The sequence below is a fragment of the Ammospiza nelsoni genome, chromosome 12 (genome assembly GCF_027579445.1).
Source record: "Ammospiza nelsoni isolate bAmmNel1 chromosome 12, bAmmNel1.pri, whole genome shotgun sequence".
NCBI classification, from domain to species: Eukaryota; Metazoa; Chordata; class Aves; order Passeriformes; family Passerellidae; genus Ammospiza; species Ammospiza nelsoni.
Window position 1 is genome coordinate 7,587,789 of NC_080644.1, and position 24,800 is coordinate 7,612,588.

At 51.6% G+C, this 24,800-nt stretch overlaps 1 protein-coding gene across 1 annotated transcript in view; it reads right to left on the minus strand.

Annotated features, from left to right (window-relative positions):
- The window catches only part of NOL4L (nucleolar protein 4 like), a 59,242-nt gene that overhangs the window by 27,180 nt on the left and 7,262 nt on the right, over positions 1-24,800 (minus strand). Inside the window, exons 2-4 of the mRNA XM_059480714.1 lie at positions 14,208-14,363; positions 10,545-10,656; positions 6,011-6,120 (exon numbers count right to left, since the gene is read on the minus strand). Of these exons, the coding sequence (XP_059336697.1) occupies positions 6,011-6,120; positions 10,545-10,656; positions 14,208-14,363 (378 nt within the window). The remainder of the gene's footprint in view (positions 1-6,010; positions 6,121-10,544; positions 10,657-14,207; positions 14,364-24,800) is intronic.

Consider the following 24,800-nt stretch of genomic DNA (forward strand, 5'->3'; position numbering starts at 1 on the left):
AAAACCTTGTTGCCAGTTCTACTGGGAACAGCTGCCTTTGATGCCGGTTAACACACAAGGGAATGGGCAGCAGCTCTCCTTACCGAACAGGGAATGTACTGGGAAGAAATGAGGAATTAAAGAGAGGTAGAGTGGCTTCTGGCCCTGCTTATTCTGTGTTCCCAGACACAAGTTCCTGCAGCTTGGCTGTAGCAGGCTTCTACAGGTAACAGGTAACAGGCACCAGGAAAGGTGTGTTTGGTGGAGAGTGATCAGTCCCAATTTCCCATGGCTGGATCTGCATGACAACCACAGCCCCACCAAAAGCCAGAGAAACTTCTAAACATCCCCCAGCCACTTCTCCAGGACCTTAGCTGAGCTGCACAACACCACAGGGAAGTGAAGAGACAGTGGGGAAGGGACTGGTCCATGAGAACGGACTGGAGCTGTCACACGGAGCAAGAAAATACACCCGAGTACCTCAGGAGGGTGAATTGTCCCCAGCACCACTAGAAACAGGCAATGCCACCTCCTTTATTATAGAAAACACCGTTATTAGCCCCAAAACAACCAAGAGTCAGAGCCTTGGCATCACTCCTCACTGGAAGACAAGAGCTGCGGTGGCAGGACCGACCCCAGCCAGCCCACGTCGGTCTCACACTGTTTGCTCACAGCACACGTCACTCTGAACAAACACAGAGCTCACCTGGAGCACTGGGAAAAGTACTGACACCTCCACACAGTGGGAAATAAAAGCTGCCGAGTTTTTACTAGCTGGGAATGCCAGAGTTAATTCCCAGTAAAAAAAAAACCGGGTTGCCCTTCACTGAAAGCCGCCCATTCACACCAGGGTGAAACCAGGCTAAATGCATCGGTCATCTGATCTACTGCATCTCATGAGCCTTCAGGCCAAGGATGAAAGTTTTGCTAAAGCATTTTTGCCAGTAAAGAACACTGGTGTGACAGCTGGACCTGGCTTTGCCCGGACTAACTCTGTGGTTAAGAGCAGATCCGAAGTTTCCCAGGCAAAGGCGGCTCCCGGCGGCAGAAGCTCTGTCCCCACTAGAGGGCTGCGCAGCCGAGCAGCGAGGAAATCTGTTCTTAACTCGGTGTCTCTCTGTGCCTGCGGCCAGTGCTCCCTTCTGTGCCTAAGGGTGTGTTTAAGGAACTTCTCTAGTGCTCAAAAATGACTTATAAATTAGCAGCAGGAAACAAATATCCCAAACCATGACAAAACTTCTTGAATGAGAACTATCTAGAGCTCAAGTCAAGTTGATCTAGAGGTATTTATTCCCCCAGAGATGTTTAACACCCTCTCTAATGGATTGGGAAGTACCTTATCATCCTCATGTGATGCAAACGCATCATCCCACTTCCTGTCAAGTACTGCCTGCTTCTGCCTTCCTCACCTCTGTGAACACACACAGCTTTTCTTCAGGATGCCTTCATGAAACACTCAGCTAAATCCAGGTCCCAGGGCTTGTCCAGCAGCTGCCATCTCTACCAAATTTGCTCCTGGTCTCTGGACTATGTGGAATGAGATGTCTGCAATTCTCACTACTGAACTTCCAGGCTGAAAATAAAAACGCAGTGTGCCTTCCTGTATGTGCCTCCCCTCCCTGCCTTCTGCACCCCCAGGACTGGCTGGAGATGGCTCCAAAGCAGAAGGAAGGGAGTGAGCTGCCAAGGGAAGATGCATCTTTGCTGCTCTCAGAGCCTCTGAGACACTGAAGTGAGCAAGCACAGTAATGGGCAGGGAAAAAGGAGGAGGAATTCACATTGCCAACCAGCCTCTGGTCATGAGGCTCTGTGAGCTCTCAAATCCTGCAGAGGCTTGATCCTCACCAGCACCAGACAAGACCAATTCCATGCACATGGGTGGGATTTAAGCCCCTGCACCCCCTTCCAGGATTATCCAGTTGTCTGAGCTAAAACATTGCTTGAAATGGTGCTGTGAAAACCACCTCACATCCATGCACTGTCACACACTCCAGGCTTACAGGGAAATTACTGGATGGATGGGATGTGTGATGGTGCAGGACAAGGCTCTGTCCCTCTCAAACACTTATAAGTCAGTGCAGCAAAGCCATAGCAACAAGGAAAACACTCTTCTTATTTCCCATCCAAGAGCAGCTCCTGCCATTCACTGATTGCGTGACCTTCTGCCAGCAGCCACTGAAGCAATCTTTGAAAACGTTTCTGTATCATTTAAACCTGGTTACTTGGCCCTGGACTGTTCCTGCCAAGGTAGCAGCAACAACTCTGGAGCAGAGAGAGAGAGCCTGGCATTTCAGAGCTGAGATTTGTCCTCTTAAAATCTTTCTATTCCTTCTGTCACCAGTGGAAACCCTGCCCAACAGCAGCATAAAAAATAAATCCAAGGCTGAGGTTGAGTAACACAGAAAAGATTGTCTGAAAAATGACTGCAGTAGAATAACCAATCATTTAAAAATGCTAATATTTAGCATTTGAAAATGAGGTGGAAGGATCTTTACAGATAAATATCAAATATCTTCTATTCATTCCTTTTTGCTGCTAGATTGGAACGGTCAGGAGTTCAGAGATGCTTTAATGCCTTGGTAGATACCATGAAATGGGGTTAGTTCAGCACCCTGGAAAGGGTAAGAGGCCTGGTTTTTCACACATGTGAGAACTGGTAAAAAAATGGGGACAAAGGAAGGTTCCCACCCCAGAAGAACCTGAATGTCCTACTGAACCCAGTATAAGCAACAAGGGTCTCTGCTGTTTTCCACTATCCCAGAACAGATATTCTGACTCCAAAAAGTATATACAAATATATTCTGTGGGAATTCTTCCTTTTGTGAGCAACCACATAAAGAGCTTCTCTTCTGACAGTTTCTTGTCCCTAAGCAGGGATAAAATGCTTTCCTTAAGGTTCTGGCTGTGTTTCTTTCTGGAGACACTGATGCCCTAATAGTGACGTGCTTAGCAGCACTAATAGATTACACTTACACGCACTATTTTTTTTTTTCCCCTGAATAATGAAGTTAAAAGGCCACTTTGGCATAATTTCACTCATTGTTACCCTAAGTGAAGTGAGTTTCTCCTGGTGTTGCTGCATACAAATAATTGCTTTTGGCCAAAGCCAAGGGAAACACGAGTCCATTGCTTAATTTGTTTCTATTAACACCATCAAATGTTAGTGAGAGGGAGGCAGCAAAGTGGCAGCACTCAGCCAGAGCAGCCTGGATGTGCTGGTAGATAAAACCCTTGCAGGGGATATCTGCATAGGGCAAATTTTAAAAGCAGGTTGTATTTTCTGCCTGTTTTGCATTTGCATAAAAGTCAGAATTATTTCTACTGTCTTTAGAGGGCTCTTTTCAGTTGGCAAACACCTGGAACTCCAAAAGCTGCAACACCTGAACTGTGCAACCCTAACCCTAACCCTGTGTCACACAGCCTCTGTTCCATGGACCATGCTCCACACAGACTGCCAGGTTCCTCCAGGAAAAAAAGGATGGCACTGTTTTCTTTCCAGTGCAATGTATGAATAAATAGAATAAAATTGGCAGGGGAATTCTTGTGGAGGGAACTGACCCCTGTTATTTGCATTATTACACATATTATCTTCAGCTAGTCTCAGCATTAGCAGCTCCAGGTCCAGCCACAGCTGTCTCAGGAGTGTGGCACTTGATTTCATTCAAGTCACACCAGGGGAAGTTTAGGTTGAATCAGGAAAAATTTCTTCACCAAAGGGGTTGTCCAGCCCTGGAACAGGCTGCCCACCATCCCTGGAGGGATTTAAGCCATGTCAATGTGGAACTTGGGGACATGGTTTAATGGTGGGCTTGGCAGTGCTGGCGGAATGGTTGGATTCAATGATCCTGAAGATCTTTTCAACCTAAATAATTGCATTGATTCCCCAGGGGAAGCCAGGGAATGTCCCATGTCAGAAGGGACTGCACTCAAATGCTGCTGGATTTTCCCCAACCATCTGAATCCTCTCCAGACTTTTGTCATGATGGAAAATTTCAACACTTCAGAAGTCTGAGCAATAGGAATGATCCTTTTTTACTTAGCTCTCAGGAATCAGTTTCAGTAACACAGTGAACAGCAATTTTTACTTCTTCCAAACAGGTTTTTCCCTCGGCTGCTACAGCTTGAAAAGCTTCGAAAGCTGCGCTGCAGTGTAACGACAGGAGCACAGGAGAAGGAAAACTTTAGAGGCAGGGAATAACATCAAACCATTTGATTTATGATCTAAACCAACAACTGCTGGTTGCCTCAGCTGGTCCCTTTTTGTTCCTGCATGACACACGCTTCTATTCCAATCTCTGCAAGCTTCAGGAGTATTCATGTTAGCAGCACATTATATCGATCCAGTGACAGTTCCAGTGCAAACTGCTGCACCAAAATTCAGGGTATGAACTCTAAATTACCAACCAAAGTTTTCAAAACAAGCATCCTTAAGCAGGCAGCTCAAAAACTCAAGATCCACTACTGAAGCCTCCCAGCTTCTGAGTGGTTTGCTATCCTGGGAGCAAGATCAAACTGCAAGGTCAGTTTGCTGCCTGTATAAACTGGGTACAGGAGTTTAATGAAGCTTTGTAGCACACTTCCCTTAAGCACTGTCAGAGCCAAGAGGAACTGGTTGAAAATGCATAAATGGCTACAAGTCAAACCATTCAGTCCTCTGTATGTAGTAAACTTAACTTGAAGCAACCATCCTAAATGCTGGAAAGCACAGCCAGCATTCATGGCCCTGAGTCCCTGGCCTTGGTGAAGAACAGGACTGCAGGATCTGCCACACCAAGACCCAGCAAACAGTGCACAGCCCAAAGGTGATTGGAACATGCTGGCCTATTTATCCAGAAGTGATCCCAAAGTAGCAATCAGATGGCACAAAGAGGCACATCCACCCACTCCATGTGCACAGCCCAGTTCAGCCCAGTCCAGTTCAGCCCAGCCCAGCTGCCCCCCAAATTGTCCACAGCTCTACTGCCTGACCCATCATAAGCACAAAACCTGGCACATCAGCCTTTCACCTTTCACAACCTAAAACAAATCCTGAAACTCACTCAAGTGTCAAACAAGTGCGAAGGAAAAGCTCCAAGACACAGAAGTGCTTCCCACCAGATGCCATTTTGTCCTCCAGCAAGAAGGTTTCACAACAGAAGTGATAGAGCAGCTCGGTATCCCTGCAGCAAACCCACACTTGGCACTTCACACCCTGGCAGTGATGCTCTAACCCACATCCCTTTAGGAAGCTGCTGGATGAAAGCCCCCATCGGGTGCTCAGGCTCCCAGCAATGTTTTCCACCACAGCACCATGCAAATGCTGTCACATCTTGCCACTGGCAGCAATGTGTGAAATCAGGTTCAGGTTTCAGAGTGCTGGAAAGAAAATCCAGCACTGGCTTCCAGTGCAGATTGTGGGGAGCAAGTAAAACATACTTTTCTTTTTATAGACTGTTTCCATGGTGCACAGAGGTTCCCATAGCTAATTCTGCAGCTGCAGAACTTCAGAAAATTGCACAGCCTGGGTATAATCCTGTGGCAGGGTGCCCCATACATCCCCAAAGCAAAATCCAGTGGCTTAACACTGTCACCAAACAAGAGAACCGTGTCCCAGTTTGATGTGGGAGCAGAGCGGCTGCAGCTGAAGCCCTCAAGTTGCTGAGCAGTTTAGGAGAGCCCCAGAGCAACCAAAGCCAGGTCTGGGCTTCAGACCCCATCTGCTAAAGCTCCCAGACATCAGTGGGAGATAAACAAATTACTACTTGCCATATTTATTTTTAAAACAATTTCTTAGAAGAACCGTATGTCTAAAGAACAAGCAGACTGTTACAAGCAATAACTTAATCAACCCCATCTCTGCCTCTCTCCACTGGCACAACTCTGAAGCAGTTCAGCTTCCAGGAGATGCAGGATACACTGCCTCCCAACGTGCTGCGCTTAGTCAGAGCCTCACAAGCTCAGACAAACCAGGCATTCCCAAAAACATCCTCCTGGAATCCAAGTGCCCCTCCCCATTCCCCATTCAGCCCCTCGGCACGGGCAGATCGCTCACCTGCTCCTGGGAATTCATCACCCGCAGCTTCATCTGCTTCAGGTAGGTGGAGGTGAGGGGCATGTTGTAGTCAATGATCCCAGAAACCAAGGAGGAAGGTGGCTCGCTCTCTGAAGAACAGAGGAAAAGCTTTATTTAGATGAGGGACCTGCAGGTATGTTCTTGTAACTCAGGGGTATTCAGGAGAACTTCAAATCCCAGGCAAGAGCCACCCGCTGAGAGAAGGTTCCTCTAAGAACGTGACCCCACCAAGAACATAATTACAGAACAGATGTTGTCTTGGGAAAAAAAAATAAATAAGATTAAAAAGCATTGCTGTCACCTGTGAAAAAAACTACACATAGTGTGTAATTTTTCAGTGTCTCTCAAACCTGAGGAAGAAATTGAGTCTTGCTGAAGCCTCAGAAGTGCTTCCAAGCACATGGGATTTATGCAGGGGGTGATGAACAAGGATCTATTTGCAGCTTGCTTCAGCATTGCAAAATCTTGCCAATTTTGCTGGGATTCCCTCAGGTAGGAGTTAACATTAAGGCAATGTATTAAGTATCTCTATCTGGTGATGAAGATTATTTTTAACATCCTCATTAAAGCACAAACTTAATTTTAGAGATCTTTAATTTAAATTGTTCCTGTTGATTCCTCTGGCTGCATCACATTGAGCTCTAGAGATGGCTCCAGGTTTGGATGCTCCTGCAAATCACTCTGTCTGCCCAGGCTGAGTCCCCAAAGCAAATTCTCAGTGATTTCTCTGAATTCTCAAAGATCTTTCTGCTCTGCCACCACCACTACAGATCCTGCAGGACACAGAACATGTAGGCTGCTGGAATGATCTGTTCCAACTCTGAATTTTCAGGCTCACACAGTGGGTTTGTCCAGGAGGAAAGCTGCCATTGTCCACAGGGATGGCTGATGGCTACAAGCAAGATCTCTTTGCCCTCAGCTCAGGCAGATGCAAGTCTGGAGAATTAATCCAGCCTTCCAGCACATGCTGAAGGGATGTGTGGTACCCCCTGGACAGGGAGCTTAAGCAGCAAGAAGGATTCTCAGGAGCTGAAGGTGAACTTATGCTGGGAGGTTTCCATTCCTGCTTCTGAATCTCCCTGGCTGGCTTGCATTTTCTGGGGTCACTGGTTTCACAGGCATGTATGACAGAGCCCTTTGAAAAAAAGCCATCACAAAATGTTTTACAGCACCTCAGAAAAGCCATCAACCCAATCCTAATGGGCCTGCTTCTCAGAAATGCTGAGTGTAAAAAATTCCTGTTGGAACTCAGCAGAGCTGAAGATGCTCCACACCTCTGGAAACACCACATCTATCATGCCTGATTAGGAAATTACCTGACCCCAAAACTGCCTGTAATTGACTTAAACATCACAAAGGTCTTTGCAAATCTTCTCTGTCAAGACATTGACTGGGTCCCTGGAAATACAATACTTTTTTCTCAGGTTCATCTGGTCCATTCCTGGGCAGATGGAGCATTCCTGCCTGTGGGTGAAGGGAAGGGTGGCCAGTGCCACTCAAGCCATCAAGTTGCCCAAATATGAAGGTCCAAAGCTTTTAGGAACCTTGTAAACTGATTCCTCCATCTTTTCTCATGGCTGCATATCAGCAGCCTCTGTCACAGTTTGACCTACAGATTAGGAGCACTTACATGTCTCTATAACACCCAAAAGAAACCTTTATTGTGCTGTGATGAAAAGATGCTAAAATCCCAGTGCAAGGGGAGCTTTTTACAGGAACTAAACCTGCCACCTTCCCCAGCTGGCTGAGTTCCTAAGTTTGGGAAAGCATTTGCTCAGAGTATCACAGATAGAGCTGCTCTCTGCTGAGGCACAGGGACGGTGAGGTGAGTGTTTGGGATCTCTGAGGATGACAAGTTGCTCTCTGCTGAGGCACAGGCACGGTGAGGTGAGTGTTTGGGATCTTTGAGGATGATAAGTTGCTCTCCTGCCATTCCCCACTCCACTGCTCAGTGCTGCAGAGATGAATGAAGCTGAACAGGAGCAGCTCAGCAACTTCAGATGGGGAGGAAGGGGGAGGTAAGTGATCTTTCAGTGCTTAGATTCTGCCTGAAACCATTCTGATGTAAATTTGGAAAAATCCCATTAGAGGCCACAAATTTAATGTGAATTTGTGCAACTGCACCACAGAAGGGCTTGAGCCCAAGAAATCAAACCCTTTTTTTTTTTTTCTTTTTCCCAAGTTATCTGGGAAAGAAAGAAAACCTTTGTTTTAAAAGGCCTGGGGGGCTCCACGGGAACAATCTTCACATCCTATGTCACAAGAGGAAGCTCCTGGAATCCTTTAGCTCATTTTGCAGTTATCTCTATCACATGCCCCACATGTTGGACACACAGATGGAACAAGGAGAAATGGTTTTGATCCTAGCTCCACATTTTTATCACTCCACCAGAATTACTCCTAATTTAATAACACTGTAAAGAGATCCCAGTGAAGTCCAGTGACGTTCAAACTTTCCCACAAGCAAGACAATTTGCTTTTTATGAATGATGTGGGTGCCCTGCAGGGTTTGATGGCAGATATGTTTAATTAGGGATTTTTGTGATCACAAATTAAATGTGTTCAGATTTCTTTCACAGACAAGAGAAATAGAAAGAGATGGGAATTACTCAAATTTTGTCATCTTACTGAGTTAAACTTTACCTGTATGTTCCTCTATGTGTGTATGCACGTGCATACATCTTAGTAATTCTTCTATGACCCCACTGAGTTTTTTTAGATGATTTGCTCCTGATAAATTCCTGAATACGTGTTAGTGAAATCAGACACCCTTCCCCAGTAAAAGTAACCTTATCTAATCTACTCAATGCATTTTCACATGTACTTAGTCACTATTTAGGTGCTATTCAGACAGAGAAGCACTTCTGTCCTTTCATTCATGGTGAGTAAGACTTTTTACCTGTGGGATCCTTTGTACTCCTGATTGATTTATTTTTAAGAGAACTGCTAAGGGCCGAAGCTTTATGAAAATAACCACTAACTGACATTCATTTATAAATTTGTTCAGGACAGATGGATGTCAGCCTTGATCATGGTTCCCACAGCTAGGACCACACTGGGGGGGATATCCAGAACACACTGTGGGGGATATCCAGAACCAGGGGTTCCCTGAGCTGCCTCTGAACTGGGATGGGTGTGTGCTGCTGGGAGAAGCACAGGAGATGCAGGATGCGGGGTGGGTGGAAGCCCCTGAAGGAAAACCAGGTTGGACAGGGTTTTGAGCAACCTGATCTAATGGAAAGTGTCCCTGCGGTGGGCAAGGGGGTGGAATGAGATGGACTTTAAGGTTCCTTCCAAACCCAACCAGTCTGTGACTCTGTGAAGGAACCTCACCCATGAGGAATGCAGTGCAATCTGTGTGAAGGTCAGGTTTGCTCCCAGCAAGGCCAAAATTTTCTGGATGTAATTGAAAAGAGGGATCAGGCCCTTAGCTGGCAGAGTGGGAAGTACTGTGGTAATGGAGCTTCAACTAACAGAATTCACATGGAGCTATTTGGGAGAGGTTTTGAGAGTTTTTTAAAAATATAATGAGTACAAAGCATTTCAGTCACTACCTTTGGATAGATGGCACATAATCCACTTACACAAAACCTCTGGGAAGTCCATAGCTCTGCTCCTAGCAGTAAACAGTTGGCAATCAATAGTTAATACAAGAAATTCTCAATTGTTGGCCCTTTTGTTCCTTAAATTCTGCTTCCCTTCCTGATAAGAGCTGCCAAATGAGCCACTTTGCCTTGCCGCTTTTGAAAGTGACCAACTCCCTGCAGTTTGCTTAGGTTTTTTTTGAGTAGCAATTTTAATGGCTGAAATCAACATCACTTTGAACTTGCTTTGCTCTTGATCATGAAAACAAGTTTGTAACTCAGAAAACAACCACACAAACATTTAACCAGCTACTCTGCAAGAGACCCTGGTCCCATCTCCTTCCCACTCCTGCTCTCTCTTGCACCTAAGAAGCTGCAGATTGGATCTGTCCACAAAAGAACCATAACGAGTCAACCACCTCAGTGGCCACACTAATTGTGTGTGTACAGGGGCACAATGTAACTGTGATTTCCAAAACACTTGCCATTATCTAACCCAGGATCCCGTGCTTATCTATTAATTAAGTGTAAATTGCTTCTTTATCAGAAGCTTCAGCTATTCAGACATATTCTGTGTCTTTCAATACAAAATTATCGGTTCCAGGGAAAAACTTTAGGTTATTTTTATAATCATTGAGGTTTCCACCCTCACATGATCATGGGTTGATTGCAGCCATATCTGTGGTATGTTTTGGGCAGCGCTGGGGAAGCTCAGAAAGAAAGCCAGGCTGCTTCTGCTCCCTAAGCTGAAAGAAGCAGGTTTAAGCAATTCCTTCAGCTTGGCTATAAGATGTAACATATCCCAGGTTAGGAAAAGCCTTAGGTTACGATGTATCTCACGGACAGGACAGTGTCTGGCAGCTGTTGGTGGCACTGTGCTGGTGCAAAATGCAGAGTCAGCTCTGCTGGCAGAAGCCACTCGCCCTTACCTTTGGGCTCCAGGCCGTTGGAGTTGAAATGCATCCTCTTCTGGCACTCAGTGCAACTCATGAGGAACCTGGTCACAGCCTCTCTCGGGAGGAAAGCATAGGTCTCTGCAATCTGGGGAAACAACAGACAGCTGTAGGTTCTTGGGAGATGGACAATGGGGTGGAGAGCACGGGGACCGTAGCTACACGTTGTCCCCTCCAGCCCTAAATCCCTCCCTTCAGGACAGCTGTTGGTGGGGAACACTTTGGGAGGGTAACTGATGTGCCACTGAGGCACCAAAGCACAAATGAACAGACCTTTGGTATCCCTGCATACCCAAACCTTCACAGAAACTCCTTCCCCTTCCCCCTTGGAGTCTGGGAAGAGCAAAGCTATGAACATGTAAGAATCAAATGTGAAAGTAAGGCCTCATCAGCTCTGTTTGCATTGTTAATTACCATCACACCAGTAACCTGAAGAATCCATTAATCTTTTGTAAGGGCAGGTCACTTTTTCCCACAATGACAATCAATTACTGTTAATAATACTTTGCACTTCTGTGACATATTTTATCTAGGGAATTGAAAACATTTTTCCAAACAGTAATGAATTAAGTCTCCTGAACCTTTGTGGGGTATGTATTTTACAGATGAGGAAAAGCAAAGGATAAATATTTAAAACTTGAATGCTTGAAGTTAAACACTAGATCCAGACCTAAGCACCCACAGAAGGTGTCTGGCAATCCCTGTTATTGCAATTAATTCCTGCCAACAGTAATTTTATGATATTTCTAAGGATCAAGACTAGGTTATTTGGAGAAGGAACAAGTCAATTTTAATGTAGATTTCTTTAAGGCCATAAAAGACCATCAAATCTTGGAGTCTGACCTGTGCAGCACAAGTCACTTCACCCAGGTTCTCCTGCAGCCCAGTGGCCTGTGGTTTGCCTAGAACATCATCCAGGAAGACATCTGGTCTTAATTGGAAGGCATTAAAAGGTGGAGAGCCCACCTCTCACTTTGGGCTGGCTCCTATGGTTAATCACCCATCCTGTTTGGTCTAAGTGACTTGTCCCAGCACGGCAGTTCCCAAACCAGGGGCCGTGACCCCCACAGGGGTCACAGCACTTACAAGTGGGGTCATAAAGCAGACAGAAATTCAATTGTTTGTGCCAGTCCTCGGGGCTGGGAGCCCTGCAGAAGTGGGGCTCAGGACGGGAAGTGGGGCTGCAATCAGACACCTCGTGGGTGACGGGGCTGAGCTGGGAGGACGGCCCAGGATGTCCTGATCCCCCTCGTGAGGTCACACCGTCCTCCTGCCTGACATAGTTAACAATTCCTAAACTCTAAAAGTCCACATTAAATACAAAAATACCTAAATTCCGCGCATTTTTGCGCCCTGAGGGGGTGCTGTTCTAGCAGCAGAGCAGCGGGGCAGGGGCTGTGCTGGATCCTGGCTCAGGCAGCGCCGTGCCCGGCTCTGGCTCTGCCGTGGGAGCCGCATCCCTCTCCACTGCGCGGCAGCAGAGCCCGGGCTTTCACACGCACTGAATGCCAGATGGGTGGAAAGTTCAGGCGGGGACCTTGTCCCAGCGCTCAAATGGAGGCTGCAGTGCCGGGTCCTCATGGGATTCTCCTCCTATTTAGCTGCAGCCCCAGCGAGCTCTGTTGTGGCCAGGCGGATGCCAGCTCAGCCTTTGCCTCTGTGTGATATTTATCGATGCACAAGCACAAGGGATTCCCGCAGAAACGCTGAAATGAGGGGCCTGGAAATTGCTGGTGGCAGCCATGGTGGGGTGTCACAGGCAGGGAACTGTCCCCGCCTGCTGCCTGCCGGGCTCAGCCATGTCCCTGCCTCTTTTGCTCCAGCAAGCCCACAGTCTCTGCTGCAAATGTTCAGCTAATTTTAGTGATACAGTTGTTATTTCTCAGCTGATTTGATGCTCTGCAGAGCAGACAGCTTCCTTGATGAGTTATCTCCCTTCCAAACTCCCTTTCTGATTGCCTCCCTCCGGAGGTCATGGACAAGGGCAAACTCTCCAGTGTCTCTAATCAGAAGTGGTGGGGAAAGGGAGCAGGGAGAAGGAGGCAGGGGACCCTGGAGCCTCCCAGCTGGCCACCCAGCAGCGTCCCTTTGTGCACCGTGCCAGGCGTGGCGTGTGCTCTGCACCATTTCACCTTCCAGCTCGGGCTACAAAGGCGCTCCGGGGAGCAAGGGCAGCAGCGAGGGCAGGAGCCAGGCTGGGCAGCCCAGCCAGCAGATCCTGCCAGGTCAGGAGGGGATACACGCTGCTAATGTGATGATCTCAGCTCAAGAGGGAGATGAGGGGTGGAGCGTGAAGCTCTCTCTGACTGCTGTGAGCAGGCCTGGGAAAACAGACGGATCCAGCCTGCTCCCCTGGGGCTGTGCAGGGCACAGATTAGTCCTCCAGAGAGATGAATTGAAGGAATTAGGGAAGGGTCGGAGTCGTCTGCTGGGGAAATGAGCAGAAAGTTTTTGAATTGTGGTCATGCTGGAGGGGCTGCCCCCCCTGGACCATAGAAAGGTCATCACTTGCCCCCAAGCCAGGGAGGGTCAGTGCGTGCCCCAGCCCCCAGCTCTGCTGCAGGGGCAGGACTGAAGTGCTCAGGGCAGGGAGAGATGCTGTGAGCTCTGTGTGCAGAGCCGTGCTCCCCAGGGACTCCATCACATGTGGGAGGCTGCAGGGCACTGAGCTGCCTCACCAGCACTGCCAGCATCACAGTGTGGATGGAGCAGGGACACAGGCAGGCAGGACAGGCTCCAACCCTGTGCTGACTCTGGCAGCACAGAGCTGTACAGAACCTCAGGCATCATCACTGAGGCGAGGGCAGCCTGCAAAGACCTCTCTGAGACATTGTATACACCAGAGAGATGAGCTGCCAACAAACCACTCCTGTCTCTAAGCGACCTGGTCCTTAGGGCTGTGGGATTCAAGGGAGTAGCTTGGTCTTGGACAGTAAATTCAGCTCTTCTTGTAAAAGGAGAGCCCAAACGTTTGCATCGAAGGGCTGTGCAGAGTCAGGAGAAACAGCAAGCTCCCTGGAAAAGCACACTTCAAGCTAAATTATTCCTGACCTAACTAGAGTGGTGTTTCAGGGTGGATAGAGCTGGTTCTTGGCATCCATAGAACCAAGGAACCAAGACAAGACTTAGCTTGGTGCCTGACTCCATTTTGTAACTGAGGAAACCCAGGAGGGGCAGGAGAGGAGGGAAAGGCCACGGCCATGCCCCAGTCCCCCTGTCTGGCTGCTCCTGACCTTCAAGGCCCACAGGAGACATTTCCCTCTGGCTGAGGGAGACAGGGAGGCAGATGACCCAGAGCAATCACAGGACTGGACAAACATTCTCTCATCCATCACTAATACCGAGGATTTCTCCTCCTTCTCCCTTCAGACACGCACAGTGCCTTTGTATGATTGCCCTGCTCTCTCCTCTCCCAGCAGCCGCGCTGTGCTGCCGCTGCAGCCCGGATTCCCCGAGCACAGCTGCTCTGCCTTTAAACCCCTCCTTCCTCACGCCTCCCCGCACAGCCACGCTGGGCTCTGCCTCTCCTCTGCCGGCCGCCAGCGGCTCTGCTCCTACCTGCCCTGCCATCCCCGTTCCCCAGGGACTCTCCCTCCGCTCCGGTGCCCGCCCTGCCCGGGGCACGGGGGGGACTCTCACCGCTCGGTAGGTTTTCTTCTGCCCGGCATGTTTGGGTGCTTTGCCCGGCTCCGACGAGCTTTCCACATGCATCGAGTAGATGATGTCAAAGAAATCTTCCACCACAGCCACGCGTTTCAGAGAGATGCCCTCGGGCTCCGACAGTCCATCTGCCCCCTACAACAGTGCAGGCAAGTTGAGTTAGTGTCAGCGATGGGTGACAGGGGTGACGAGATCGGCCCGGGGCTAATGTGGTTGGAGGGGGCAGAGTGGCTGTGCTCCCGCCTCGGGCTGCCTTGGGCACGGGGGATGTGGGGGATAAATTAAACATCGCTTCAGGGAGGATCCTGCTGTAGACAGGGCAGTGGCGGCTGCTGCTGTTGCGCTGCTAAAGCTGGCAATGAAATTGGGCCAGGAGTAAAAAACAAGGGAAGAGTCCAGAGTGGAGTCACAACTGATCAAGAGATTCAATTTCCGTAATGTGGGATGGTTTTGCTAGGCGGGGAACAGGCGGGGGAAGCTCTTTGGACCTGCACATGGTGCTAAACCACCCTGGGAAGCCCTGAGATGTGAGGTGCTCTTGCTGGCTGCAGTCCCCGTGGACATGGATCAGCCAGCAGGACAAGGTTTCACTGTGATGCCAGGATACAGCCCCTAAAGGAAGGAGCCAGCATCCCCTCCTTCCCTGCACTGACCTTTCCAAGGCTCCCTCCCTCTCACAGACGCAGAGCAGCTGAGCGCTGGCAGCAGCAGCACAGCTCTTTGTGTGTTCGGATGTGCTGGAGAGCAGGAGGCAGTAATTCTGCCACACGACAGTGGTGACAGACTGATGGGAGTGGGAAGTGTGGGGAGCAGTGCTCCTCCGAGCTGACTGGCACCAACGGTGTCAGCTCACACTGGCAGGGCTTGCCGTGGGAAGGGGAGGCAGCCTCTGGGACCCGGCAGCTGCCATCGGCACTTGGCACAAAGCACCAGGGCAGGAAGGGCTCCTGGAAGGTGGTCAGTGGCTACTGAAATGGCAGGGGGGTCTGAGAAAGGGCCAGCCTTTGGGAGGTCACTTAGCTTGCTCCTGGAAAAAATGCTATTTTTGCATAGACAAAAAAAAAATTGAAAATATTATATCTATCTATGTATGTATATATATGTATGTATATGTATATATATATCACATCCCTTTAAGGGCTGCTTTCCAAAAGGAATGCATGGATGTTGTCCAGTGGGTACCCACCAGGCAGCTAAGCAGCAACCTGCACATCTAAATTACCTGCAAACTACCTTTTTCACGTGCATTCACACATCCCTGAGGGCAGGCAGGAGCTGGCAGGGAGCTGTGGGCAGGGTCTGGCAGGGGTCTGCATGCAAAGGGAACAGCCAGTCTCCTAACCTGAATTTGTGCTGTCCTTGCTCGGGCTCTGTGTATCTTACACAGCCTATAGATTGAATAAATGCTGTTCTTTAAGCCACCAGTGAAGGGCCTCTCAAAGATCAATCACTGAGTGGGCCCACCTTCTGCTGGAGCTACCCAACATCTCAGAGGAGCAGTCATTTAATGTACAGCGCTGCCTATTAGAGTTGGCTCCTCACCCCAATTTCGGAACAGAGACTGCCTGTCCTGGGCACGGGCTGCAGTGGGACGGAGGCTGAGCTCACCCGGGACACGGGCACGAGGATTTTCCAACACAAACCACCTCTCCCCTCCCCGGGGAGCCCCGAGCCGGGGCTGAAGGTGGCTGTAACAAAGAGAATATTGAGAGCGAACACAAGGGGCAGGGTGGCAGGGCTGCGTGGTGGGGGTCGGGAAACTTCGCCCCAGGGAGTGTCTTTGAGGAATATAGATCTAATTTCTTCTGTCACCGTTCAGAGAGTTTCAGTTTAATCGAGGGCATGGGTATTCCCCTGCCAAGGAGGAGCGGGCATTAGGAGGCTTCCTACTGACCAATAATCCTCAGAGCAGGGTTGAAATGAGGATAATTACAGAAACAGGACAAAGGAAAATGCAGCAGGGGAAAAGCACAGTCAGATCTAACAAGCAGAGCCCTCAAAATTAAGGCTGTAACCAACCCTGTATGCAAATCATTGTTTCCAACCAGCTAATATCCTCCTCCCTGCACGGCCAGCAGGTCCCTGTTTCCTCCCCGGTTTCAGGAGGAATGCAGTGAAGGTAACCTCAGGGTCTGGGCATTGCCACAGACTCCCTGCACACCCAGCAGCGCTCTCCTCTCCACCCCAGCTGGAGCCGGAGCTGCCTCCTCAGCATCCCACTCCCTGCAGGGATCCTCCATCCCCTCCTCAGCCTTGTGACTGCTCTCCCCGTGATGATTATTTAGCTTTGGGAAGCAGGTGAGATGCAAGCAGTATCAAAGCCACTAGGTATAAGAAGCCGTATCAAGTCAGTGCCTCCAGGATTAGGGAGGTTTATATCTGGCAATATATCCAAATGTTGACCTAGGATTTAAGAGGACACGTGTGCTGTAAAGTACCTCTCCGAGGGGCCCACGCCCCTCGGGTTCCTCCTTCCACACCCAGCATTGCTCACCAGTATTCAAGGCATGAGTCAGAGCCCATAATATCTCAGAAAGGCTTAAAACCCCTCAGGTTTAAATAGCAATAAAAATTCAGGGAAGCAGAATGGGAAGAAGGGATGATTTTACCCTGTCCTGGTGTTGGGGCTTTATTAGAAGTCACCTGCCCCCACAAGGAGTAAAAGATTTCAGGAGCAAAGCTCAGCCGTGACAGAGGTGCTTGGAAGCGGGTGGCATTTCAGGCACTGAGGAGTCCCTCTACCACCTTCCAGCCATCCTCCTTTTCCCTATATTTGCCCAGCACGGCTCTGTCTCTCCCCCTTCCCAGTCTCTCCTTCTCTGTGTACTGTGCCCCACTGTTCTCACCCCCCTTTCCTCTCATCCTCCCCACCTTCCCAGAGCTGTGAGCACTCTCAGCTCCTCTCCTCCATCAGATCTTTCTCTTCCCCAGTGTCCTTTGTCTATTTCCACATCTCTGAGCACCGGTACCCCGGGGACCCTCTGCCCTAGGACCGCTCCCCTGGGCCTCGCTGCCCCTGCAGCTCCTGTGTCCCTGCTCCATCCCGCCGAGCCCGGCCCCTCCAGCACCGGCGGATCAGCGCCGGGAGCCGCCTCTGCGGCCCGAGGTCGCCTCCGTGCCCGGCCCCGGGCGGCGACAGCCATTTCAGGCAGCAGCGCTGTCCCGGCTGCGCCGCGGGCCGGGCAGCGCTCCCAGGGCCCGACCATGGCGCTGCCAGCGCCCAGCCCGGCACCTTTGTTCTCGGCAGCCGCCCCGGGCACGCTCGGCCCCCGCCCGGCCCGGGACGGGGGCGGTGCGGCGGGAGGGGACGGGCAGCGCCCGGGCAGCCCCGAGCGGCGGCGCGGGGTGACATCTGCCGCGGCGGGAGGGAGGGAGGGAGGGAGGCAGGGCCCGGCGAGCCCCCCCGCCCGGGCCGGGCTGGGGCCCGCCGGCAGGTAGCGGGTAACCACGGCAACCGGCGGTAATCCGCTCCCCCGGGCCCGCCGCGCCGCCCCGCGCCCGCTGCCCCCGCGCCCCGCCCGGCGCGGACCGGCCCGTGGCAGGCACCGGCGGCGGCGGGGCCACTGCGGCCGGGCCCGCACCTCGCTGAGCCCGGGACGGGCGGGCAGGGACAGGGGCAGCGGCAGGGACAAGGGAGGATTCCTGCCATCCCCGGCACCGCCATCCCGCCGGAGCTCCGCTCACTTCTCGAGCCCCACTGCAGCCCTGCCCCGCTCCCACAGCCCCGCCACACCCCCGCAGGGACCTGCCCCGGCTCCCGCAGCCCTGTCAGGCTCCCACACAGACCTGCCCTGGCTCCCGCAGCCCTGTCAGGCTCCCACATGGAGCTGCCACGGCTCCCTCAAGGACCTGTCATGGCTCCCAAAGCCCTCCCATGCTCCCACATGGATCTGCCTTGTTCCCACATGGATCTGCTGTGGCTCCCACACAGCCCTGCCATGGCTCTCACAGTCCTGCCATGCTCCCACAGCTCTGCCATCGCTCCTACACAGCCCTGCCATGGCTCCCACAGCTCTGCCATGGCTCCCACATCCCTGCCACGCTCCCACACAGCCCTGCCATCGTTCCTACACAGCCCGGTCCTGCCTTGGATCCTGGCAGCAGCACCCCCACATCTCCATGGCCAGCCTCCTCCACCCACCCAGCTCCCTGTGCTCCCAGCAACCTGCTGTGTCTCCAGCAGCCCCTGTGGCCATTCCTCAGCAGCCCAGCCTGGGTGTGAAAACTGCCATAATGGGAGATTTTCACAGCCAAACTGCAGCACTGACGAGCTAGCCCTGTTTTCTGTGGGGCAGCAGATCCTCAGCCAGCAGCTGCCACCTGATCCAGTCCGTGCTGCCTGCAGTGACCTCCACCCCAGGCCCCAGCGACCTGCCACCACCCCAGCGAAACCAGACCCAACCCAGGCAGCTCCAGGGAGGCCAAGGGATGACAGCAGCCTTCATGCACAGGACTTCTCAACCCTGCAAGCCCTTCCCCAACTTGGACTTGGGTTTGGGAGAATCTGGGAGCATTTAACCAGAGGTCTCCAAAGCCTGCATGCTCCCAGCTCCTCTTCAGGCTGACTCTGATAGACACTGCCAGAAGAACTGGAAACTGCCCGTTCTGGGCTCAGCAGCATGCAGGGGCTTGGCTGTGCCCTTGCACTGGCTGGCAGGGCAATATCTGCCTTCCCCAGTGGGACTGGCAGTTCTCCTGGGTCCAGGAAGCTTCACAGCTCTGCAGGGAAGCATCCCTTCTCCAAGGGGGTTATGCTGCAGGGCCATCAGGCTGGGACTGCTGGGGCAGGAGTGGGATGGGAGGGAGTGCCGACTGCTTCCCCATCTGCTGTGCTCAACGGCAGATAAAACACTGCCCTGGCCCTCGCACCAAGGCCGATACCAGCCCAATTCAGCTTCCTGTGAGTCAAAAGCAGCTTCCTGCCAGCAGAGCCCTGCCTGATAATGGCTGTGTTCTGCACTCTGCCCGGGAGCAGACCCTCTGCCCTCGCCTCTCCTTGCACTTCCCACATGAAAGCGTTCCCTTCTGTATCTCCCAACCACAGCATCTCCCCGCCCCAGCACGTTAAACTAATTTCCTGCTGCTGCCTGGAAGGGCCACTGTCACCCTCATCCCTGGGACAGCCCAGCTGGATGTTTGGGGCCAGCCATATCGAGCTGTCCCTCAAGGTCACCTCCCTTGTACACAGACAGGCCACGGCTGGAGCTCTGCCTGTGCTCCAGCTGCTCTGCCTGTGGGACACAGCCACTGTCCCCAGCCAGGTCAGGGTCAGAGCTCTCCTGTCCCCTGCTGGAGTCACCCCACGGCATGACCGTGGGTTCCCCAGCTGACACCAGCAGCAGTGCCATTCCTGTGGCACTCACCCATCCCTCACCCTTTCTTCCAGCCCGGGGTGGCTCCTGCTGCTGCACAAAGGAGGATCCCTTTTTTGAGATGAGCAAAGGTGGGGTTTGGGTTTTATCTGAGCACTCTGCTGCTTTTTCCTCTTTGAAGCATCTTTCTAGTTTTTTACAAGTTGTATTTTGTTCTAAGGGAATTTTTGGTCTTCTGACAAAAATGCTCAGCTGCACCATGGAGTGGACGTGCACAGGACAAAGCAATTGGGACCTATTGGGATCAGAAACCGTGACATACAGGATGGGATGTAATCCTGCCATGATGCCAGAGACTTTTATCAATCTCTCCAGAGATCATAGAAACATGGAATGGTTTGGATTAGAAGGGACCTTAAACCCATCCAATCCCTCTGCCATGGTCAGGGACACCTTCCACTGGACCCATCCAACCTGGCCTTGAAGACTTCCAGGGATGGGGCAGCCACAGCTTCTCTGGGCAGCCTCACAACCCTGACAGGGAAGAATTTCCTCTGAACACCAGGATTTCTCAAGTCCATCTCCCTGGGCAGCCCATGGCCCCCCAGTGACCACCTGTGCTGGCACTGTGGACACCACCAGCCCACAGCCCACGGCCCACAGCCCACCTCTGCAACTGCTCCTCCTGCACAGGCTTCAGCACCAAAACAGACGGTTTATTTCAATATGGACTCTTACAACTTTTGATCAAGAAACTGTTCTTGGTACTTCTCATCTCTGGGAAGTCAGCCCTTGATTGGCTTCTATATTTAGACTTCTCCAGGGCTTTAGGAAGTTCACTCCTCATGGTATTTAGGTGTAGGATGAAAGCAGCTTTTGCGGGGGATATGTTAAACCACAGCAGGCTCCCTCTGCTAATGCTGTGAGGAGAAAGAGGAGCTAGATTCCTCGAACTTCCCTCTTCCCCTTGCCCCTCATGCCAGGGGCACAGAGCATGCCTTAGAAATAGGCACCAGGAAGACACTGGGCTGAAAACAGTATCAGCTGTACTGCTCATAATAAAAGAACCCACAAGAAGATGATGGGAAATGCTCTGACTGACAGATTTTGCTCTTTTTTTTCTCCTGGAAATATTTTGCTAGGGAATTTTTCTGATCATCTCTGGTTTAAAAATGGGAGAAAAGCAGTTGCTAAAATGCTGATGGTGCTTCCCTGTGCTGAGCATTTTGTGTTGTGCCTTGTTGCACCAAGCAAACACGAAGCCCCATCCTGCACTTAGAGCTCCAGCTCCACTCACTGCAGTGAAAACAGCCCCAGCCCTCCTGAGCAGCTGAGCATCCCTCTGGCCCAAGAGAGCTCACTTCTCCTGGGGAAACTGAGGCACAGCAAAAAATAATTTTCCCGATACTCTCTGCTGACTCAGGCCAAGACTGGGGGCATTCACATTGTTTCTCTAGCCAGAACTGTACACAATACTTTTTTTTTTTTTCTCACAAAGTAAATACTTCCTCATGAGGGGAGCCGGGTGCTTTATTTTTAGCTGGCAAACACAGCTGAGGTGTGTGTCTTTCACGGGGCACAGGAGCAGAGCTAGCTGCTCTTTCAGCAGCTGAGCCATGGGGATGGGTCCAGGCCTTTGCTCTGACCTCAGCTTATTCCTCTCCTGGCTCCCAGGCCTGGGAATAAAAACAGAGCAGCCTGGGAGGGGCGAGCCTGGAAATGGCAGCCCTGCCTCCAGCTGTGGAGAGGGCCCAGGTGCAGGGTGCCAAGGGGAGGTTGGTGTGCTCAGGGTCTGGTGGGCGGCTGGGGATGGGGCTGCCATCCATCCCAGGGCTGCCTGAAGGACAGAGGAGAAGCCCAGCAGGAAGAGATTCTTGCTCAGATGCCTGCTTAGAGACTCCTTGGATGCCTGCTCTGCCCGGGAGGCAGAGGACATTTTGCACGGCGCAAGAGAGAGCAGAGCTGCCTCTGCCAGCACCAGGCTGTGTGCCGGCAGGGAGGCTGCAGGAGCAGCTGCATCTGGCAGGCAGTGCAGGCACAGGGCTCCCCAAGAAATGTGACCCTGGCAGTAAGCACAGGGGCTCCCCAATAAATGTGACCCTGGCAGTAAGCACAGGGCTCCCCAATAAATGTGACCCTGGCAGTAAGCACAGGGGCTCCCCAATAAATGTGACCCTGGCAGTAAGCACAGGGCTCCCCAATAAATGTGACCCTGCACCTGCTGGACACGAGCAAGGGGGAGCTGGCTCTTTCAGGGATAAGACAATACTGAGTGCTGTGGGGCAGCCCAAGCACTGCTTCACTTGGGTTTGGTGAGAAAGGTTCCCGCAGCCTCATGAGTGGAGCACCTGACTGACCTTCCTGGGAAAGTGCTCCCTGGGGCTGTGGATTTCCCACTCCCTGTCAGCTGGTGAGCATCACCCTCCTCTCTGATGTGTGAGGGACCTGGGTGGGAGAAGTGGCACACTGTGGGTGCCAACAGGGAGGAGATCACGAGCACTATTATCTGGGGATTATTATAATATTGCAGTGTTTCTTAATATTTTGAAATAGGCAGGATTTGCACAGAGGAACTGTGGATGCTCTGTCCCTGAAGTGCTCAAGGTCAGGTTGGACGGGGCTTGGAGCAACCTGGGCTAGTGGAAGGTGTCCCTGCCCATGGCAGGAGGTTGAAATGAGATGATCTTTAGGGTCCATTTCCACCCAAACCCTTCTAGGATTCTATGATTCTAAAATGTGAGATTGGTGGCTTTTTTAAAAATATATTTGCAAAGGTGAGCAGTGATTTCTTATTGTTATTTGGATCTTGGTTTTGGTGATTTGGGGGATAATGCTATTGGAATGGAAAAAAAGGGGGAGGGGAAATGGTGAACTGCATTAACAATCAGAAGATTTTTTATAATCCATAGCATCCTGAAAAAAATTATAAAATTAGGAATATAAGGAATATTGACAATATGAAGCTGTAACACAAACTCAGAACATGTCTAGAGGTGGCTCTTCCTTGAAGTAACTTATCACTGTGAGCAATCTCCCCAGCACCAAGGACTAATCTAATAAAAATCACAAGCAAAGCAAAATCCTTTGAGTCAGAGGGGGGCCAAGGCACTGTAACAAGTGACAAGATGACCTGTCACAGCAAGGTGACCCCTCTGTGCCTAGGAATAGACCCAGCAGTGTCAGAGCAGCCAGGTGACATCATCACACCTACAGTGAGAACGTGGTGATGTCAAAATGAAACTGAGGAGGAGGAGATACGGAGCAGCAGCAGTTCAGCTAGTCAGTGGTAAGAAAAATTATGTAAAATCAGTTACAAATGATGCTACCAGTGAATCAAGGTCAGGCAGGGCTGAGAGGCTGAGCCCTGGATGTGTGGCATCCCGGTGCCAGCTCCCTGTGCCCTGGCAGCTCCCAGTATGTGGGCCACAGTCAGAGACTCCCACAGGAACAATGTGATGTGCCTCCAGGGAAATGCTGACAGCTCAGCGGATGTTGGAGGGGGGGTAAAAGGCCTGCAAGCCCTGCCCTTCCAAACCAGCCTCCTCTCCAGGTCAGGGCACAGCAGGGATTGAGCTGCACCACACCACAGTGGCTTCAGCACAGCCTGGCCCCGACGCCAGAGCCTGGAAACACCGGCTGCCACAGCCAAGCACCACGACTGCTCCCCCTGAGCCCAGGCTGGGTTCATGAAATGGGGACATGGTGGAACCATAAGGGTCATGCTGGATTCCATCATGCCCTTTCCCAACATGGGAACCCAGGAAAACAGATGTCCACTGCCCTTAGTGAGAGCAGGCACTTGGATTTATCCTGGGCTCACAGTCAGGGCAGGGGCCACAGGGGACAGACACAGATGGAACTCTGTTCTCCCCTTGCATTTAGGTAAACCCTCTCTGTATTCTGATTCATGTCCATCATAACCACTCCAGGTGAACTCCAACCCTTCCAAAAGCCAAACTCAAGACTTGTAGATAAGCCCAGGAATGATTCCCCACTAACTATCCTGGGATGACCAAGTGGAATTTTTTTTTGAGTTCCTAACTGAGACTACATGTGGGGGATGCAGAAGTCAAGCCTGGTCTTAAACCCTCTGTCGTGGTAATCCATCCACAGAGATCCCTCTCCCAGGTGTGACACTTCATCCCATCACATCTGGTCTCAGTGCCACAGCTCTGCAGGCTGGACACATGAGGAATACAGAGTGGCCTCACATCTGGCTCTCCTTGGTCTTTTGTGAGTCTGTGTCTCCAAACAGGGATGCTTTGGGGAGGAAAAGAAAGGAGGGGCAAAGCAAGCAGGGCAGGGAAGGCAGACAATTAATACAACCTGCCCTCTATGTGAGGAATAAATTGGCAGCTGACAGGTTATAATCTGTGCAAGCAGGATCTTCACAGGAGAGGTGAAGGCTCCATTGGGGGCCAATTGGATGGCTAATTAGGAGGACAAAGCAGAGGATTCGTGAAAATGTTTATGAAACAGTGCTTGGCAAGGGAGCCCCTGAGAAACGCACAGCAGAGAGGAGCTGCTTTGGGCTGGGAGAGGAAACACGAGGGTGAAACAGCAGAACGAGCACTGAGAGGGAAAACAGCCATGCAAATGTCTGCGAGAGGACGGGGATTCCCAGGTGCCCTGCGGAGGAGTTCAGGGGAGGGCCCGAGGACGCCTCATTTTTCTAGAAGCACACGGGCTGTGTCCCCCGTGCGGCTCCTCCCGGTGCCGTCCCCACCCCGGTGCGGTGCGGAGCGGGCTCGGGGTGCCGCAGCCAATCGGCGCCGCTAGCCGGGGAGAGAAGGGCACGGGGAAAGCAATTAAACCCGAGCTTTGATTGGGCTCACAGACGCCTGCTTGTGCTGCAAATGCCTGAGCTTCTTTAAGCGCCTCGGCGGTGGCTGGAGCCGGCCTGATCCCCCATCCCCTCCTCGGCGCGTCGCTGCTGCGGCAGCGGGAGCGTGACTGATGCTCTCTGTCCCACACACGGCTCCGAGAGCTCAGAGGTAGGAACCAGTTGCTAAGAGACAGGACTGTACTTTCCAGCCCACATCCAGACCTTTGTCACCAGCTCAAGGGCTTTCTGCCGGATCCAAACGCCGGGCGCAGGTGAGCGGGAGACGCCAGGCCTCCTCCCGGCCTCCTCCCAGCCCCGGGAGCCACACCACCAGCGTTCCAACTGAGGATGGAAACGACAAACCCAAAAGCATCCCCAAGGGAGCGGCTTCCCTGGGCTGGCTGCTTGTCCCAGTGCTGTGGGACTGCAAACTGG